The sequence below is a fragment of the Lygodium microphyllum genome, chromosome 2 (assembly GCF_053477565.2).
Source record: "Lygodium microphyllum isolate KBCC chromosome 2, Lygodium_microphyllum_v1.1.10, whole genome shotgun sequence".
NCBI lineage: Eukaryota > Viridiplantae > Streptophyta > Polypodiopsida > Schizaeales > Lygodiaceae > Lygodium > Lygodium microphyllum.
Window position 1 is genome coordinate 80,158,474 of NC_141136.1, and position 21,728 is coordinate 80,180,201.

The following is a 21,728-nucleotide window of genomic DNA, read 5'->3' on the forward strand; positions in this document are numbered from 1 at the left end:
AAATTTACGAGCCTGGGACCCGAGGAAATCACAGGATGCCAAAGGCAAAAGTTGCTATAGGTTTTGCCACATAGGTACTTGGTGGTATCTGGTACCAGTTGTTGGCCTAGGTCATTCATTTGGCCATTAGTGTTAGTTGTGACACTAGGAAAGTGGTGTTTAATGGTACCTAACACCAATCTAATGGTCAAAGATGGTGCTGAGACACTCGGGAATGGAAATTGCCTAGCCAATTTAATTATTGGCCAGTCAAATTATTTTTCAGGGCACTGAAATAATTATTAGATTAATTTTCAGTATTTAAAGACTGAAAATTAATATTTAATTATGGATAATGCTAGAAAAACCATTTGGGAAGACTGCTACTTGTCAAAAATGTCCATGCAAGACTGAAAAGCGTCTTTAGAGGTTGGAGAGAGGCATTTTTAGTGTATTTAACCTACAAGAGAGGAAGAAGATGCTGTTGGTCTGATTTGCAGCCATTGGAGGACCTTCTGAGGCAGCCACGGGCTAGAGAAGACCAATCAACAGCAGGTGACAGCATCTACAGCCTGTTGAGACAGGGCAACATCAATAAATGACTGATTTTCTTCAGTTCTTTGCATCTACAAGCTGTTGAGACAGGGCAGCAGCCATAAATCACAGATTTTCTTTAGTTCTTTACGAAGAAACTTTGAATTTTCTCTCTTTATAGCTTTCTCTCTCATCTCCTAGCCATTTTACAGCCTCGCTTCGAAGATCTCAGCATTTGGACCCTTGGAGGCTGAGAAATTGCAGATTTCTTTGCTGTAAACCCTAATTTACAGCAGAAATTAGGGTTTAGTAGCAGCCTCAAGAAGCGTGCCAAAAATTGGAAGCTCCAAGACTTGGATTTTTTAGGACTGAAGGTGAATTTCAGCTAAATTCAAGTGGAGGACTAGCCAGCCATTGAATTTGGGGCATTTCCATCGTCTATAAAGTGGGTGAAGGCCAATTAAGTGCCCGAATCAAGGGGCAAATTAGATTGAAGACTTGCTGGTCACTTTGGACAGCAAGGGGAGTTTGGATTGCGAAGGGGATCGAGAGAATCCCATTGTAAATCAACTTTTTCTTCAATAAAGCTAAAGAAATACCGAAAGGGGAGCCAATTTTGGGGCCAATTGGGTGTGCATTGTCTAAGATCAGTAGGTAAATTTGTATTTTCAGATTTGCATTTATTGATTGCTACTATAATTAAGTTGTAATCAAGGATTTACCACGTTGTCCGAGGAGGAAGACTGGTTTGATCCACACTGTGAAATAGTTGAATTGCACCTCACATATACAAGTCATATTAGTAAATTTGATTAACTTTTAATCAAATGCTAAGCAAAGCAATAAAATTATACATCCTCATGACAAACAATCTCCTTCAAATCACTACAATTGTCCTTGATTACATAGTATTGTGCTGCACTGGAGTTTCCATAAGGCATCACAGTCATCAACATTCGCCACTGTTGTCCAACCATGCTATATGTCCCAAATCTCATGAAAATTTCCAGCCACCATATACATAACATAAAACTGAAAACCGGTCTAGAACTATTGCTAGAAACCCATTGGATGCATCCATAACTCATGTTTCTCAATTGTTCTGAATTCATAACCATAGTAATGCATATTCTCAGCATAAACCATGGCTGAAACGATCAATGGCATTTACTAGCATGCTGCTGTCCACGGAACCAGCTGTAAACCATTGAAAACTGAGTATCAACTGACCATAAACTGATCACTTTTTGATCTGAGAACTAATCACAAATTGATTACAAAAACTGGTAAGTAACAAATGCAAAACTGATCCCAAAAGTGACCATAAATGGTTCTCAAATTGATCAAATACTAAGCTAAAACTTATCAGAATTTTAATCTCAAAATTGAGGCAAAAACTCAAGCCAAACTAATCATAAACTGATGCAAGAGTATAGTTTCAGTGCCTGAGTGAAACTCATACACACCTACGTCTCGCAGTGACTAGTATATTGGCAGACATATTGTCAGCACAGTACCTTGGATGCATACTGAATGCATCTAAGATCCACTACATACAAGAGCTGTCCACAATTAGCGGAGTGAAAGTGCTACCTCCTTCTTGAATACGAGGCAATACTTTGAACCCTTTGCTAAACCTAACTGAGCCTAAACTGTAGTCCACTGAAAGGCATCTCAATAAAGTTGCAATAAGTGAGGATGGACTGCCAAGTCATCCTCCTCCATCCACTTTGCATCTATTGGTGAAACAATACTAAAGCTTCACCAAGAAGCATATGGAAACTTTACCTCTAGCTTTACTTGCCTTAAGCCTCCACTAGATTGTAGCCCTTTCTTCCCCTTAAGCATTGCGATGCTTTTTACTTTCACACTACTGCAATTCCAACTTAACTAATATATAACATTGCATCTAGTTGACAAGTCCCTCGTGTGTACCTCACATACTAGAAGCACCAAATGCATTAGGAAACATTCTTGTTTGCATGCTTTGGACCATTGCAATGTGACTGTGCATGGGAATTTGCATACTACTAGCCATACCAAGATACATTTTCCTATACACTGCATGCATTAGTAGCTGCATTTTTCCTCATGACCAACACTATATGGAGCATTTGCATAATCAACATTAATACCATGATTCTGAAACACTGTGGTATTAGAGATATGGTCATCTGGTCATCCCCTGGATAGACATGTGGCCATGCATTTGAGAGCAGTTTATTAGAGTTTATGTACTGCAGTTTGTACAACCTATATAGTCATCACATTTATTGCTTGCGTGCCACATAGCAACATAGGACAATTTCGCACGTATGCCATGTCAGCAGTCGGACAGACCATCTCGACAATCGAATAGACTATTTGCACAATCGCACAATTTTCTTGCACAATCGGCTACATTTAATGCAGTCGTACAATCAACCTGTACCAGATTTTGGGCCTATATATACTTCCAGCATACATTCAGACACTTCTTATCGCATATTACATGTTGGGTTTGGGCAGAGATCATGCTAACTGCTACATACTTCAAGGTATATAGCAGGGTGACATCATCGAGTTGGGGATACACAAACATACAAACTGCACCCGTGTATATATCTGTTTTCCTTATTCAACGTTCTTCATATTGCAGTTCTACGTTATTTTGTCTCTCTCTCTCTCTCTCTCTCTCTCTCTCTCTCTCTCTCTCTCTCCCCTCTTTGTGTTCACTCTCTTTCTTAGTCTCGGTCATACACTTCCACACCGCTACACTCTGACATGGTATCAGAACAGTACAAAGATTGATTGATCGTGGGCAGACCTGAAGAGGAGTTTTCAGCGCGACACAAGGCTGTGTTTCAGCATTCGAGGGTGAGCAGGAGAGCTGCATGCCAAGACAAGGCTGAGACAAGCGTGGACATGCATGAAAGGAGCAAAGTTGCTGATTTTGTTGTGGATTTTTGTTGTTCGGGAAGGAGAAAGGCTGAGTTTTGAGTCTTCAATTACAAATTTTACATTTTCATCGCCTTCGGGGGGTGAAGAAGGTGCCGGACAAGTGGAGAAGAGCCCTAGCATGATGCATTTTATAGTCAAACGAGGTTGCTTTTGTGTTTTTGCAAGCATAGCATGTGAAGATGTCTCCTAAGGCCGACGTGGAGTTTCAAGCTATAATGGATCGGAAGGTGCCCCATCCTATTGGCTCTTGCATCAAATCAAAAGCTTGATGGTGAGAACTACCGCGTCTGGCACGTTATGATGCTTGCCCTCTTGGAGTCCTATGATTTGGTAGAGCTTGTTACGAAGTCCATTGACCGCTTGCATCAAGAGACAAGTCCAAACTTTCTGCAAATGTTCGTGCGGATTTGACAAAGGCTCATGTGCATTAGGACAAACTAAATTTTTGCATCCGCTCATTTCTCTTCCTTTCATGTACTACAGCCATGATTGTCCATATTGAGCACTTGACAGTGGCTAGGGACATATGGGTGGAGCTCGATTAGTTATACAACTAAATGACTGTTATGAAATGGGTATCTTTGGAGGTGCAGATGAGAACGTTGAACCCCAACAAGTCATCTTCTATACAGGAGCATGTGAACAAACTATGGCAACTTCAAATATAGTTCAGAATACAGGGAAGGTGATCACATCCAAAGACATCATGATAACTCTTCTTTCACAGTTATAGACTACGTCTGGTACTTTGTACTCCGCCTTGATTGCTTCAGGGTTAGAGTCAACTCTTCGGTGGAAGAAGTTGGTTCCTATGGTCTTGGACCAAGAGGAACGATTCAAAGGAAAGAATGCTTCCAATACGAAGGCATAGACAGGTCAGTCCTCTCAGAAAGGGGAAGGACAACAAGAAGAAGAAGGACAACAAATCAAAGAAGGACAAAGAGAAGAAATCTACTTGTCACATCTACACCAAGACAAGTCACTGGAAAAAGCATTGCCCTGACAAGGATAAGAAGGACACCAAGAAGGAGAAGGCTTCAAAGGATTCCAGAGTGATGACTGCTCCCTTATCAACTGCTTTCCTCCATTTGGAGGTGGTTCAAGCATCAACCCTGAAGGCTTCTGATACTGCGTTGGCAGCCCCACTCCCCTACAAATGGATTCTTGACAGTGGTGCCTCTTAGCACATGACCTCTTCTTCTATTGGTGTGGCCCATTTGCATCATTTGCATGGGCAAATTCTCATAGGAGATAGCTCTTCTCTTTCCATACAGGGTAGGGGTGACATGCAACTAATTCCAGATGGATAAGGTGGTACTCATACTTCCGAGGTGCTTTATCTGCTAGGCTTTGATTATCATTTGCTTCCATGCACAAGATTTGTGCTATTAGCTTGTTGGTTGAGTTTGATGGAAATTCTTTCAAGATTCTTGATCGTGAATCAAGAAAGGTGCTTTCTACAGGTTATGAGGAGAATGGAGTCTACAAGTTGAGGTCTCCTTCTACCTTGACTTCTCTTCTTCTTACTTCATAGGCACACTCCAAACTTTGGCATGCTCGGTTTGGCCACCTCAATTATGACTACCTTCGGAAGGCGTCTAGCAGCCAACTCATCTTCCTCGAACATAGCGGTGAGCCAGCATAAAAAACAGCATCATGATGCCATTTCCAACAAGGCTCAGAGGCAGTCTTCAGCTCCCTTGGAGATTGTTTATGTAGACCTTTGTGAACCTATGCGGACGGAGTCCCTTAAGGGGAGTTTGTATTTCATGCATATTGTTGACAATTTTAGCATGACGACATGGGCATACAACTTGATATTGAAGTCAAAGGCCTTCTCTAACTTCAAGGATAGTTGGACGCTAGAGAATGTTCCCTTGGAGCTTGTGCCTCTTAGGGATGCTTATTCTTTCAATGAAAATTCTACTTCACCACCAACCTCCCCACTTGAGCCACCGTTGGTGGATGTTCTAGGGACTTCAGCCAATGGAGAGCAATGTGGAGAGATCCAACCTTCTCCTCATTGGGCCTGTGATGCATGCCGTGATACAAGGATTGAGGGGGTCCCTAAGGAGTGGCAGCCGCAAGATGGCTCGCAACATTCTTGGAGGACTCCTTTCCTTCATCTTTTCTTCCTATCCTCTATGATGGCACCTCCCTGTTGTTTAACTAATGATAAGCTTGAAGGTGCTGATTACCTCACTTGGAGTGCCATGATGAAAGCATGGTTTGAGCAAAAGTACATGTGGTATTCTACATCCCCAGATGCTAGATCCTATTCCACCAAATTGGGAGTATGACAACTATGAGGAAGTAGTTCTTATCTTGGGAGAGAAATGATGCCCTCCCTTACTCTACTCTTCTTAGGTGCCTCTCTAAGGTCCTTCCAGTGGTTAACTCCTACGTGGCAGCTTCGAAAGTGTGGGAGAAGTTTTAAATGTTGTATGAAGCTCCATCAGCCATACAAGCTATGACCCTCTATGGTCAACTACAAGCTATGACCCTCTATGGTCAACTACAAACTATGAGGTTCGAGCCTAAGGATACGATTCCATCTTTTCTACTTTGGGTTACACATGTACAAGATTAGCTTCAACAAGTGCAGTTCGCCCTTCCAAAGGCTCATCTTGTAGGGATTGTGTTTTGTATCCCTCCAAAGTTTGATGGAGTAGCCAACACATTACCGGCTCAAACATCGATGGCCCCTGTTAGCTCTACTCATGGTTGTTTTCATACATCATACGGACAGGATCATACCATACCGTACCATATTATACAAATTTGTACCTATTCGTACTTTTGAAAACTGGTCTTTCTACCTCTTTCCTATGGTGACAGTTGCGGCACATTTTGTGGTTGTTTTCTTGATAGTTTTTACCTTTTTCATGTTGGCTCCCTATTTGATGATGATGATAATCTCATTAGTAAGGATGAGCTCAAGAGTATCTCATCATCCATCTCTAATAAGTCATCTTCAGACTCTCTTGATGAGTACTCCCTGATGTAGATGACATTGATGATAATGATGGTAATCTCATCAGTGAGAATGAGTCTGAGAGTCCCTCACCATCCATCTTCAAGGAGTCATCTTCAGACTCTCTTGACAAGCATTCTAATGCAGATGACATTGATGATGATGATGATAGTGATAACTCATCCTAGGCCTCTCTCTCCATCCAGCCTATACTTCTCTTTTTTTGTATGATCATTGATGTGTGATGTATCCACTCCCGTCTATCTAGTTGTTAGTTGTAGTGCATGTTTCGCATGCGACATATGCCATTTGCTACCCTCATGTATTCATTGTATATTCTCTAACGGCCTTGCTATTTTGGCTTTAAACACGTGTCTAACATCTATAGTCCAAAATGATGAAGTTAATTTTTTTCGTACTAATATCATACCGTACCTTATAAAATCTTAAGGTACCATTTAGTCCCGTATTTTAACATACCGTACGGTATCATACCATTTATACACAACAACTATGGCTTTACTCATAGGTCCTCCATGCTGTTTGAGCATTAGGCATCTTTCGCTTATGAGGTTTCCATCTCAATATGGTGGGTCACTGTGGTCAACAAAAAGCTTTTGCAACTTCAAAGAGAGGTGACAAGAAGAAGATGATGATGAAGTTCCATTGTTATCATTGTGGTAAGAAGGACCATCTTCGCAAGGATTGTAAGGAACTAGTGGCATTGCGAAAGAAGAAAAAGAAGAAAAAGCATAATACCAATTCCTCTGCAAGTCATCCTCTTCATCCAACTTTGACTGTGATTCAAACCCTTCAACAAAGTCAAAGAGCACGGTTCAGAAGGGCTCATCTTCTGCAACAAAGGGCCAAGCCATGTCAGCTCCCTCATCTACCTTTTAGTTTAGGTGATGCATTCATCCCTTATGACTCTCCAATGCCAAAGAGGGAGTGTAAGCGGGTGGTGGAAATGAGGTAGTTGAGCCTCATCTATGTGTTCCATACGCATGCAAAGGACCCAAAGAGAAGCTTATGAGAGTGCACAATGAAAGAGAAACATGAACACTGAGAGAAGCAAAGAGAGAGAGAAAGAAAGGAAGCAAAAGATGAAGGAAGAATGCTGCACTAACTCAAGAAGAATGCTAATATAATGGGGATGGACTGATCAGTCCCTGCATGCAGCCCCAAGTGTCAGTGAGGGCACCAAATCAGGCTGATGACAATCGTAGCACCAAGCACAGAGAATCAGAGTGTGAACCTACAAACGGAAGACTGAGGGCTGAAGAGAGTGTGTGTTTGCCAAATGGGGGGTTGCGGCTACTGGCCGACCTGCTCCTACAGGTGCCTCACTCTTGTACTTTAGAAAATAAGGCCACACATAACAACTGAAGTCGATATAATCAGCATCAAATACTTGGCCTTCCCAAGGGAGGCCGTGCCCATAGGTCTACAAAGGTTGGTATGAACCAACTCAAGCGGAGTAGAAGCCCTCCTAATGGCAACCTGGGAATGACGTTGCCTATGCTACTTGCCTCTCAAATAACTAAGGCACAAAGTATAAAGAGAAGGGAAATCAGGAAGTTGCTCCACCATCTTCTTCCAAGAAACCTGTCGAATAAAGTCAAAATTTAGATAACCATCACAAGCATGTCAAAGCAACCCAAGCTCATGGGAACACCTCACAACTAAGGCTATGAGTGTGTAAAGCCCACCCTTAGGAGATCTTGTCTAAAGAATGGCACCTATAGAAGCCTCCTCCATTGTCACCACATAATGTGTAAACACCATGCAGGTACCAAGCCGTGTAAGACCATGAACAAACAAAACATTAAAACCTAAATCTGGTACAAAGAGAACTCTTGCCGAAGAAGACTGCTTGTCCAGCAATAAAAGAATAATCCCCACTCCGCGAACGGGAACGGTAGAATTGTCACCAATGGTGACAGTGCCCCCTTTGGCACTCACGTCCTGAAGCAAATCCTATCTGTATGTCATGTGAGCAGAGGCCCCAATGTTAACGAGCCAAGGCTTCTCCTGAGTGGATGAAGCAAGAGTTGTATCCTCCTCAGCACAGACAAGCATAAAGCCAGACTCTGTCGTCATGGGGGCAGCCTTTGTATCCTTCGAATCCTTCTCCTTTGGCTTCAAATGAGGGGTACTTTTACCAACACTTTTCCTAAGGATGAGTGCCCTTTCCACAATGTGGACACTTGGGCTGCTTCTTCTTCTCATCCTTCTTGTCCTCCTGCTTCTTGTCCTTGGCTTGCATCTTATTCTTCCCTCCACCTATACCTGTAGTAAATGCCTTGGTGGAGCCAGAACCACTAGCCCTGACCTCTCTGAGTCACTCGTCCTTCTCCAAGACAAGCGGTGAAAGCTCCTCCCATAAGAGTGTCTTGCGGTCCTCCATGTGATAATCCTAGTGTAGACGATGAATTGAGGAGATGGCAACTAAATCAAAAGGATCATAGCCATGTCTTCAAAGGATATCATCCGACCAAGAGAGGCAAGCTCACCCCTCATGTCTTCCATCTTTGTGATATGCTCCTTCGTAGGGGAGGAGTCATCAAGACTGAGCATCCGCAACTTCTTCTCAAGGAAAATCTTACGGGAAAATGTCTTGTGCTAATACAAAGATGCAAGCTTCTTCCACACTTCCGCCACGGTCATCAACCTGCAAATATGCATAAGGACAAAATCTTGCAAACTCATAAAGAGAAAGGATCGGGCTCTAAAGTTGAGCCAGTCCCACAAGGCTACTCCATCCATAGAAGTCCCATTTTCTCAATCTTCCTTAGGATGGGATAGAATCGGAAACAAGAGCCCAAAGATCAAAGGTATCGAGTATGCTATCCACCTTGCACAACCACAACCAATAGTTGGAACCATTGAGTTTGTCTTCTTTGGGTAATGAAAGTAAGACAAGCACTTGCACCGAGGGTATCAAGGATGGCACTTGCACTAAGGACAGAGCCTTCTGTGAAAGATGAATAGAAGGGGGATGGGTGCGAATGGGGGACTCCTCTCACCAACTATAACCACGATAATCGCATCTCCACTCAGAAGAGTGTCTGGAAAGAAGCTCCTCCTCTAAGTCATTGAAGCTCGTGAAATGGTAAGATATCTTCGAACCTACAATCACTCAAAAAGCTGCATTTTGATGGACACAGCGCGGAAGATAGAAGGCAGTCAACTGCAGGGAGTGTAGATGCATCGTTTGTCAAGGAAAAGTTGTTGCCTGCTACCAAAAGGCTGTCATCTGCCAAAAAGCTCATGAAATGGTAAGACATCTTCAAACGTGCAATCACTCAAAAAACTGCATTTTGATGGACACACTGCAGGAGGCAATCAGCTATACACGGATTGTAGATGCATTGTTTGTCAAGGAAAAGTTGTCACCTGCCACCAAAAAGCTGACACCTAACTACCAAAAAGCTATTGTCTACCTGTTAGAAAGCAATCGCCTACTATAGGAAATTTTCGTTTTCAGCAAAACGCAAGAAAACAAGGGCCGGTCTAATGCCTGGATGTTGTCACCTAGCTCCTAAGGAAGTCGACTGGCTGCCAAAAGGTCAAACGGGGATTGAATAACCTGAATGAGCACTAAATGCAACAAATGTAGGCTAAAAATCTACGTTTTGAAGATCTCAGCTGCTCCTCCATGATGAAAACCTACTAGTTTGTAAAAAATCTCTAGACTGTCCTCACTTAGGCAATGATATCATGTGAGAGTGTGCAACGAAAAAGAAACACGAACATAGAGAAAAGCAAAGATAGAGAGAGATGTTGAGAAACCACTTCTTCAATTCACACACTTCATTTAGGATTTCGCACTGAAAACCCCAAAAAAAACTGGTGTCCACATTTTGGCCACTTTTTCAGTGGGCGCTCACATAGTGGTGCACCACCCTAGATAGCTTATGTCTATAAATAGGCACTCACTTCATTCATTCTTCACTCCTACCACCACTCTCTTCAATCATTCTTCACCCATGTTCCTCCGTCATCAGAGACCTTTCCCTTCTCTCACCAGCCCCTTCCATTGCTCTCACACCCCTTCAAGAGGACATTGTGGTTCATGGCTCGTGGCTGCCTTTACCCTTCCTCTTTTGCTTCATGCGCCCTGTTCCAACATTAGGCTTTGTGTTTGGAGCATCTTCCACTTGGCATCACTATCATCTACTTGGCATCAACACCCTTTTCCATCACGCTCCATCCTCACTTGTGTTTTTCAGTGTGAAGATCTTCTCCTTGCCTGCGTCATCATCTCCGGCTTGGTGTCAGCATCCAAGCCTCTAGCGATAGTCCCACATGTGCTACTGCCTAATTCAAATAGGACAATGCAATTATCTTTTGAGCTTCAACTCTGTTGTATCAACTTTTCTTCTTATAGTATGATTCGGTGCATCATCACTGTGTTCTTCTTGTGTTTCTGAGTCTCTCTTCTCTCTTAGTGTTTGCCATACACACTCTGTGTTACTCTCCGAAACCCTACTCTCTCTCTACAATGTCGCTTATTTGACATGGTATCAAAGCATACTTGTTATTTTTGACAAGAGAGAGACAGAAAGAGAGGAAGCAAAAGATGAAGGAAGAATACTACACTGATTGAAGAAGAATGCTGATACAATGGGGATGGATTGGTCAGTCCATGCACACAGCCCAAAGCGTTAGAGAGGGCACCAAATCAAGCTGATGAGGATGATGGCAGCACCAAGGATGGCGAGTCAGAGTGTTAGAGTGTGCACCTGCAAACGGAAGACTAAAGACTGAAGAGTGTGTATGTATGCCAAGTGGGGGATTGCCAGAGCTCCTATGTCTCCATCAGAGTCTAACAGGAGCTCACAACCAAAAGATGATAGATTGACATGACCAGCATAGGCAAGCTAACAAGGCTTCCCATATGCATCAACAAAGTCTAACAAGTTTTGAAATCATGGAGCTGAGATTGACTTCCAGGTGTATGTAGACCTATTTCAGTATAGAAAGCAGGTTTGGCTCCCGATTGGAGGTCACATGTGGGGACATTTTGCCGGTCTAGCCAAAGGCATGAAATCCATGGTCACGTATGCTACTACAAAGGCATTATTGATAGGCATAGAGAGCTACTATGACTACTTTCTATTTTAAGGCCGGTATGATCAAAATCAACATCAGGTTACATCCAAGGCATCTTGGTGGTGGCTTGATCACCCACTGCTTGAGTATCCATGGTTCTATCTAAGTATTATTGTTGTATGTATTATGATGGGTTATTATTATTGTATATTGTATTGTACCAAATTACCCATGATCTAAGAGACGGTATTAGAGGATTATTCAGTTCATGAGAGTGAGTTTGTGCACATCTTCGTGGGCAGTGTACTATATTTTCTAGTCATGATGTGGGCTGCCACTTATTTGCACATGTTTTATGCTGGCTGGCACTTCTTGTGCTAACTGACTGCATTTATGAGGCACCAAACTGTTGACCAACCTGATCACATCCTTGACCTATATTTAGGCAGTCACTCCCTCCTACAAATCATTATTTGAGCATACACCATATGTGTAGATCTTGTTGGACAGCAGGAGCTAGTGTCCACAACTGGTGACTCAGTATTGGTTCTTTATTGTATTGTGTTGGTATATGGATTCCAATTCCCAAGCATCTATCTTCTGAGTTCTTTTGCAATGTGCTTTCCTCGCAGTGTTTCTCTTCTATCTTGTCTTTGTGCAATCTATTACAATAGATTCTCACGCTTCCATCACTGCACCCTCTTCTAACATGTCATAGGTTGTGAGGAAGAATGCTTTGATGGTGATAAAATAGACATCTCAAGAGGTGTCCTTGCGTTCTTGAAAGTCAAACTTCATTATTCATGAAGGGAGAGGATCTTTAGCTCTTAGAGCACCTTTGCTTTGATTCCATGTAAAGAAATGGAATGGCAAACATAAGAACGCAAAGTGTACAATAATACATAGAACACAAATCTAGTATGCTGTTAATGAATATTTGTAGATGATACGATTAGAGGGTCTCAAACCTCAGTGTGATCCCCAAATGCAGCAGCACCAGTGTCAATGATGACTGAGTGATCTAGCAGCGATGTAGGCAGCAGATCAGTTGAAACTGCAGATGCTGATGGAGCGATGATGGCGTCAGCAGCTGGATGTCTCTGTCCTGAGTGAAAACACAGCAGCGACAGCTTGGAAGACCTCAAAAACAGCAAAACACAGGGTTGCTGATGCAGGCAACAGCTGTAGGAGTGTCTAGAGCAGCTGGTTGGCCTGCTGTGGCAGTAAATGTAGATCTGGCTGATGCAGAAACAGGTCTCTAGGCAGCTGATCATGTCTAGGAAACAAAGAAAAGGGCCAAATCAGCAGGGCAGGAGCTGAAATCTGAAAGTGCAGCAGACAAATGGCTGGAAATCAGGGTGTCCGCCAGCTGTGGAGGTTCAACAAACTAGCAATGTCCTCACAAAGGGGTGTGGGCAGCAATGGGCAATGAGAGGGCTGAAGGTATGACTAGCTGGAGTGAGGGAAATTAAGGATGCACAAATGCAAAACTTCTATTTATAGAGGATTGGGGTGCATTTGTCCTGCTTTCAAACAATAAGTCATTTATTTTGTATAATTTAGCATTAATCATTGTTAGGAGCTCTTTTAAGGAGACTAAATTGGTAGTGGTTAATGCGCCATGATTATTACTATGTGCAAACCCTAATATTACTGACTTAACAGTCCTTACGTTCACAAAGGGATGCACAGCCTACCACCATAAGCCCTAGACTTGCAACCATGCTTTGTCTAGTCCTTGTTTTTTATCATCTATGTTGTGGGGAAAATAACCTAGTAAATATCATGCAGCCTTCTCTCACATCCTACCTAGACATACCAGCGATGACCATTTCACTGCAATTCATCATCAGAATTTCATATTTTTGGTAAGAAGGTTCAGACAACCCTAATGCGGCATTAAGTCTTCACACAGTGAACTGGCAGTCCTAATAGGCAGTTCACCAGCCTAGTTCCCAATCTGTCCATATCAGGCTATAAGCTGTATAATTTTGTAGAAGGTCAATTGATACAATTTAGGAATCCATACTCTCTACCAGAATAAGCATGGAAAAGAAAACCGAACACAAAGCCAGCAAATGAAAGTGAAGGCAAGAGATGCAAACACAGACACCCACTTGTGCCTTTACCTTGCAGAATGCAGATCTGGAGTCCATACTCTAAAGCCATACAGCCACTCTAGAGACTAGGCATTCAATATTTTGAGAAGCAACAGAGAGAAGAACTTTGAGGGGTGGGAAATTTCTACTGATCTGATTTCCTCTAAGTTGTCTCTTTGATTTGTCGGAATTTTTTTGAGCACAATTAAACAAACCACAACTAGGTAAGCCTGCACGAATTTACATTCTACAGGACAGCCACTCAGTGAGCGCTAAACTGTAAGAGCAGCTCCTCAACCAAATACTATGGGATAGAAGCTCAGTGAGTGAGAAATTGAAAGAACGGCCTCTTATATACCACAGAGGTGGGCTCCTCTGATTACCATCAAAACAACAGCAATTGAGTCGCAGAAAAAGCATTTAGAGATCTCAAACTTTGAGCCTCCTCGTGGATAAAAGTGCCAGCAATCGCCCATCATTACTGGACTCGTAATTGATGCAGGAAGCATTGTATCTTACTCATTAAACATCGACAATGCTGCCAAAAGATAGTCAAGGTACAAGGGCACAATACATTTGACAAACCAGCTTTTCTAATTAACTATCTCCAGCTGGAGAGAACTATCCTGTACATATAGTTTCGGAGAACAGCCTCAAGGGCTTGAAGCTTACACGAACATAGCGGCCTGAGGGATCCGATTCCTCGCATTCGAAATCGTCACCATTGTCCGAGTCCCTGGCTAAGTCATGCAGACAAGTGGCACCTTTGCTGCATCTAGGGGTAGGCATAACTGTTGGAGTTGCTACAATGCAAGTACAGAAGAGCGATTGAATGAAGGTTTCATACAATCCAATGCCAATGGTGTTTTAAGGAGCTTGATGTGCCACTCCTGCATAATCAAAGGAAGCTCAAGTGTAGTCAGTCCCTCCGTCCGGGAGAGTCACAATCAGTGCAAGACTGGACTTGCAATGATAGTGAAATTGCGCACGCCCTCAGATGCTTCACCTGCGAAGACGCGTCTATCCCCGTCTCTCTATGTTGTCTGTTTACTCGAAATTCGGTCGCAGACGGCTGAGAAAGAAACGGAGAGACACGAATCACACGATATGAGAGAGAGAGAGAGAGAGAGAGAGAGAGAGAGAGAAAAGGGGCGAATATTTTTTTTTAAATATATGTTAACAGTTACAGTAATCTTATAGTTTCTCCAAAAAGAAAAACAACGAGACGAAATTAGAATATCATGCTAGCCTAGAGAGAGGGTGTGCCTCGCAAAGAAGAGACGAGGAGAGTGTCAACTTTCAAGTGACCCACAGGCCCGAGGCCAGATTATCAGCAGGCCATGTTGACCTGGTCTACCCTACAGCACCGAGCAGACTGCAGGGATAAATTATGGTAGGAAACGAATTTGCAAATTGCGAACCCTTTTCTAAAACCATGCACGCTTGCAACTTCGCGACTTGCAATACCTTTTGTCCCTCAACGTGCCTTTTCGCCCTTAGGCTTAGAGCCCTTCTGGTCTTAGAGCGGAGTCCCACCAGGGACAAGGGCAACATTAGGATTTGATGGACATCCACCTGTCCAAGGGTCTCCAACCCATCCTATGAATGGCAAAATAATATGGAACTTTCCACTGAACTCGCAACTTAGAAAATTGCCAATCCATACGAAAGTGTAAAGATTTTAGGTAAATGTCTATGGATGGGCAATACCGAGGAATGCCCATCCAAAACTGAAAGCAATTTAGAGCATATAATATCATGTCATGAGAATATGGTACACTACTTATGGTTGCACATGATGTGTTTGTCATGTAATTTGCTTCATATAGTATGTCATAAAGTAGTAGAAACATCAATATAAGACCTATATGCATAAGCAAAAACTTTCAATGATTATCAATGGATTGACAAGGTTTGAATTTGTCATGCCAATGGAAATGGCAAGGTCCAAAATTGAGTATCCTATGAAAAATAGGGTTGCATGAATGCATTGATGGCATGCAATCAGTGAGCGATGAAAGCAAGACTTCGGTGTTATGCCTTCACAAAAAGCAAACTCTATGTCACCCTTCCACTCTATGTTCTTAAAGGCTCCCAAAAATCAATGACTCAAAAAGTGTGTTCACACTCCAGGTCCTACAAATTAGTCTAAGCCACTTGTGGCATTAGATTAATCTATTGTAAAATCATAGAGTGTGTTCTTTTTCTAGAGCACATATACACAAATGCTTTTTCATGGCTCTATCATTAGATGCCCCATTTTTAATTTTTGCGTTTTCCCATGTATGAGATGTTCAAATTAAATTATATTGGCTACACTAGCTAACATTTTATTTTTCTTTAATAGGAACATGAATTTAAAAATGCTTGCACTTTAAATTGAATTGGAATCATTGCCACTTTATTATAGCAAGGGTACTAACTTACCACACAAAGAGAAGCACTGCGTGAACCAACACCATCAAACATGACTAATAAAATGATGGTAGTAGAGAGAGAGAGAGAGAGAGAGAGAGAGAGAGAGAGAGAGAGAGAGAGATGGAACTGTGGTAGCCAATGATCTTAGTGATGATGGTGGGGACTATGCCAAAGGTTGTGATTGATACAATAAACTTGAAGGTGCACTACCAACAACTTCAATGGCCCTCTCAAGCCTATGCAACACTATGGCATGCCTCTAACAAGCCTCAACTACTCACCATTTCATTAGAGCTCTAGAAGTGGGGGACTTTTCACCCAACATCACATCCCTCTCCATCCTCCAATGTTAGGTCTTACAATTTGGGATCAAAGGGGAAAGCCTAGACATCACCTTCATTGCTGCTACAATGGTCCACATGATGATGATGATGATGGAGGGGTCTACTTGATGATGTTGATGTTACTTCTCTAGAGTTGTAAAATTAATAAAAGAGCCAACCTCTAAACCTTCTCATAGAATTCATACAATAGCATCTTGGGGGAGTCTAAGGGGGTGATGAGGATGAGGTTACCATATGGGCACTGCAGTGGAAGGTGTGATGGCTAGACATGCACATGAACTCCATATAAAGAGCTTGGGACATACACTTCAACTCCACCTAGTTGCTCCCACCCTCATATAATCCTATGTTGCTCTTGCAAGCCCCACACACTTGGGGACGTTGAGCTTGTTCTTCTCCATTGCTGCTAGTTCCAGCATTCCACCAAGTTGGGTGTGCATAAGAACTAGTGCATGGGTGCCTAGATCTTACTACACACCCTACACTCAATCTCATATGCTAACATGTTATAGAGACTATAGTTCATGTAGTAGAAGTAGTTGTTGGTGTACATGGCCTTGCCAGTAGGTGCAGTCTGGCTATGGCTGCCACAAGGTGACTGTGAGATTCAAGTGAATAATGGGGGTCATACACTCAAACTGAGCTGGGCTGAGATGAAGAGGAGCTAAGAGGAGTGAAAAGAGAGTTGAGCCATGCTCAACAGAGCTCTGATACCATGTCAAAAACATGGATCTAGAGCATGGCAGAAGCTATGGAGGATAGAAGATGAATATACAACTCATGATGACATAGGCTTAAACTCGACTTAAATAGACTAATTGTTACACAAGTGAATTAGGTTCCAAGATAGATTAGCTCGGACTCATTAACACATTCTTGTGTAAGATGGACAATGACACTGATAGTGACTCGAACTAATAGTTCCATTACCTTGTTATGAGTGTTAACCAAGTACATGCCTTTATAGCTTTTTGGATAGTACCACTCTCCTCACTGTGCAAATGGGATTCTGAACATCTCTTCTTAGAGCACACATCATTTGTCTATCTTTATGGGCAAGCATCCTTTTCTTTTCTCAACAGTCTCCTCTCCTCCCCCATCTCTCAATATTTCCTATTTTTTTAATCCAATTTGGCTCTCATTTTCATGTTACATTAAACTTTAAGCCTCTTCACACTCTACAAGCTCCCTCCCACTTACTTTACTCACTCGTCCTATGTGCGATCTTCAAAAGCCCATTAACACGAATAAACAAGTCCATTTCAATGTCAAAAAAGTTCAAACATGTTTATGAAGACCTGACAATGGCCGAATGGCATTTGAACACGATACTCTTACCCATGTAAAAGATGTAACCAAAGACTTGTTTCCACAACCTCAAAGTGTTGTAGAGATAACATGAAAGAAGTCATCAATGTCAAACTTGTGGGGCTAAAATTGTAATCAAAGACTAGTTTCCATGGCTAACCAAAGACTAGTTTCCATGGCTCCAAAGTGTTGTAGAGATAGCATGCAAGAAGTCGTCAATGGTGAGCTCATGGGGCTGATGTTGTGGCAGTTTCTTAATGGCATCATGGTTTAGGGCACATATCACTTACCGGAATATTGAAAGCTTTGTGCCATTGGAATTATCTTTCATTTTTTATATTTGCTAATCTTTTCGTTTTTTTGTGAGCATTGGTCTTTTGGTAAAATAAATTGTCAGATAAGAGAGATGATGGTACTACAAGATTAGAGTGCTTAGATTTAGTTCATAGTGATTTGTGTGGACCCATGCCCATGATCTCATTTGGTATAGCTTCACACTTTCTCAATTTCATAAATGATGCCCCTAGAAAGTTTAAGGCTTATCCTCTTCGTCAAACGAGTGATGTGTGGATGCATTCCAAAAGTTCTTGTCATCTCTAGAGAGTTAGTCAAAACAAAAGTTTGTATTAAGAATTAACAATTAACAATGGTAGTGATTGTGATTTTGATTCTCTATTCGGATGATTAGAATTAGATCATGGATGTGAATGCACTAAAGAAAATGTACCTTTAATATTATGCATGGTGAATTGCAAGAAGAAGTGTATATGGAGTAGCCACAAGGTTATGAGAGTATGGTTCACCTTGATTATATGTGTAGGCTATGCAAATCCTTGTATGGGGGGCTGAAATAGGCACCAAGAGCATGGCATGACAAGATAGCATAGTATCTTGTCTCTATTGGTTTTCATGTTGAAAATGTAGATCACTCACTTTATGGGTGTCAACGTGATAGGGGCATTGTTGTGGTTACTTTGTATATGGATGATTTGATTGTTGGGGGTGATAATGTGCAAGAGGTGGAGCATGTGAAGAGTCTCTTCGAGTAGAAATTTGACATGAAAGATTTGGAGAGTTGAAGTACTTTCTTGGCATTGAGGTATTAACAACATCTAAGGAGATATGGCTCTCACAAAGTCAATATATCTTGGATATGTTGACAAAGTATGGTATGACTAATTATAAGCCAATCTCAATGCCATTGGATCAAAATATTGAGCTATGTACTGATGTGGGTGACATATATGTATCAAAAGATGGTGGGAAGTTTGATTTTTGCCGCTATCACCAAGCCAGATTGTAACTATAGAGATAGTGATGTGTATGAGATGTCATCAATCGACTCTTAATCCCTTTGCTCTTGCAAAAGTCTTCAAACTTCTTTGAGTTGAACTCACCACCACCAATTCAAACTTCTTTGAGTTGAACTCACCACCACCATGTATTCCAAACTTCTTCACACTTTGCCATATTTCATTCTCAATAAGTTTTAGCCATTCTTTAAACTTATCAAAAACCTTGAACCTTATCACAAAGGAAGTACACCCACATCTTTCTACTATAGTCATCAACAATTGACATAAAATAGTATTCTCCCAAGGCTTGTATAGGCATTTTATAGCACAAGTCACCATGCACCAACTCTAGAGGAGCCTTTGCTCTGTTCTTACTTTCTTGTGGAAATGGCTTTCTTTATTGCTTACCCATCATACAAGCTTCACATGGTTCCTTCATTTCAATTAGTATAAGTAGGTGAGCAACCATACCTTGTTTATGCATCTCCTTTGACACTGCAAAACCAATGTGACCAAATCTTTCATCCCAAACCTGTCTTAGTGAACCTCACCTCATGGCCAAGATTAGTTATAGAAGCAACTTATATTAGATTTCTCTTAATCTTTGGAACATACAACACATTTAAAAGATTTTTGAGTTCACCATTTGCAGCAACAAAGGAAATAATACCTATACTCTTAGTAGGGCATTTTACATCATTTCCAACCATCACAGTGATGGATTCTTGTGGAGGCTTTATAGAACTATATAGACCTTTCTTATTGGTCATGTGATGGGAGGTGCCACTATCCAATACCCATGAGTTAGTGGTAGATATTTCTTGCATCGAGGAACACACTTTGTCATTCCATGGTCGCCATGAATAGCTCCAACTTTGCTTTGGCTATATTGACTATCTCCTTCCCTATAGTTTTCATGGTGCCATTCTTTTCATCTGCCTTCTTGACACATCAATGTGCAATTGCATGTCCTTTATTCTTACAGTAGAAGCACTCTCCTTGAAACTTTTTCTTACCACCCTTCTTCTTCTCGTCACCATTGGTAGAGAAACCATCTTTTGCCTTTCACATTGGCGTAGAGAATGCAACATCTCCACTATTGCTACCTTCTCAAGCTCTAAGCAAAAACTTCTCCTCCATTAGTAAAGCACAAAATTCCTCAAACCTCAAAGCTTGGGGTCTCACTTGAGTATTTAGGGCCTATCAAAATTTGTTGGAAAAATCTGAAGATACCTCTGAGCTAGCTCCTCATTAGTCTTTTGTATCCTAGCACCATCCATTTGGTCATGTAGATTCTTGATCTGACTGATGAATGCTTCAACCGTCTCTTCTTCAACAAACTTCTCTATTGCCAGTTGATTCTCCAAGTTCTAAATCCCTATTTGATTTCGCATTTCTAATAACTCCTCAATATATTCCAAGCCTCTCATGTTGTATGTTGAATTAAGGTTAAAACAATAGCTTGTAAGGTACACAATGCATCTGCATTTCTTCATTTCCAAGCTCATAGAAGATCTGCATTTGAAGGAATCATAATATTCAAATTTAATGTGTTGGGGTTGGATTGTGGTTTTGGGTCAGTCCCTAGCACAGTCTCTAGAAGCTCATAAGAATCAATAGTTGTAATTTTAAACTTCCACGCAAGTGTAGTTTATACTATCTAACTTGCCTTTGCTAAAGGTTGGTGGATGAGTCCTAAGTATTTGAATTGTAACTACAATAGCAACATCACTGAGAATTCACCACATCCTAGAGGGTCCCTTGGGGAATCTAGGTCTCTTTGTGGGCCAACTAGATATGGAAAAAACCTCTATATATAGAGGATCCTGATCGCATTTGTCACTTTTTTAGCTTTAGGGTAAGTCTCTTAGGAAGTGCATCCTTGTTAGGTGAATAACTCTCTTATGGGGCAAAGCCTCAAGAGTACTTATTACATGGAGTGGATGGTTTTGAAAATCTTTCGGTGAGCCAAGTTTCACTCTTTGCATAGTGATACTTAAAGCCAAGGAACCAAAGTGTGTGGTAGACAAGACTAGGTTGCTTGCTCCAACAAGAGCAAAAGGTAATCCTTGATTTTTTGTTAGGCTTGGGTCTTGTTTTTAATAAAACATTGGGGATTACAAAGTGTTGTATATCTTAGATATTTGGTCCTCTTATGGATTGCAGGTATATTAGAGATGATACATTTTGTTAGACAAAAGCAATTAACTGTATGTGATCTTTTTTTGATGGACTGACATCTTAGCTTGGGTAATGTTAGTTCATGGTATGGATTATGTTGTCCTTGATTGGGCAAATTTAGTTCATTAGCTTTTGTTTATTAATAGTTTAAAGACTTGCTTTACTGTTATGCTTATTGCTTGCAAGTACTACTTAATTTCATCATTTTGTTTGTAGAACGCTAGGCCTTGAATTACATTATGTTCAATGCATGTAAATATAATTACTTATGTAAATTGCAATATAAGTATGTATACACAATACATATGCATATGTGTGTGCACATTTGTAAGATATAATAGCTACCAATCTTTATATTATAATTACATGTTTACCTCTGTATTTGATAAGTCTTTCATGTGATATGCATTAAGTATTCGTTAAAATTGGATAAAATATTCAAAAGTAAATCATTATACATTTACAAAAATTGATTGATTACAAATTCTCACTTTAACATAAAAATGAGTTGTGCGTCCATATAGCTGCGGAGATTATATATAGTAATAGCATTCACAAATGAGTATATGTTTATTATTTTTAATTGCACTTAATTTTATAT

The 21,728-nt window shown here is 41.2% G+C and overlaps 1 protein-coding gene across 1 annotated transcript in view; it reads right to left on the reverse strand.

Moving 5' to 3' along the window:
- LOC148039931 (putative serine/threonine-protein kinase WNK3) overlaps window positions 1-14,834 on the reverse strand; it is a 30,491-nt gene extending 15,657 nt beyond the window's left edge. Inside the window, exons 1-2 of the mRNA XM_087695338.1 lie at window positions 14,588-14,834; window positions 14,254-14,471 (exon numbers count right to left, since the gene is read on the reverse strand). Of these exons, the coding sequence (XP_087551464.1) occupies window positions 14,254-14,370 (117 nt within the window). The 5' untranslated portion in view covers window positions 14,371-14,471; window positions 14,588-14,834. The remainder of the gene's footprint in view (window positions 1-14,253; window positions 14,472-14,587) is intronic.
- Between the last annotated feature and the right edge of the window lie 6,894 nt (window positions 14,835-21,728).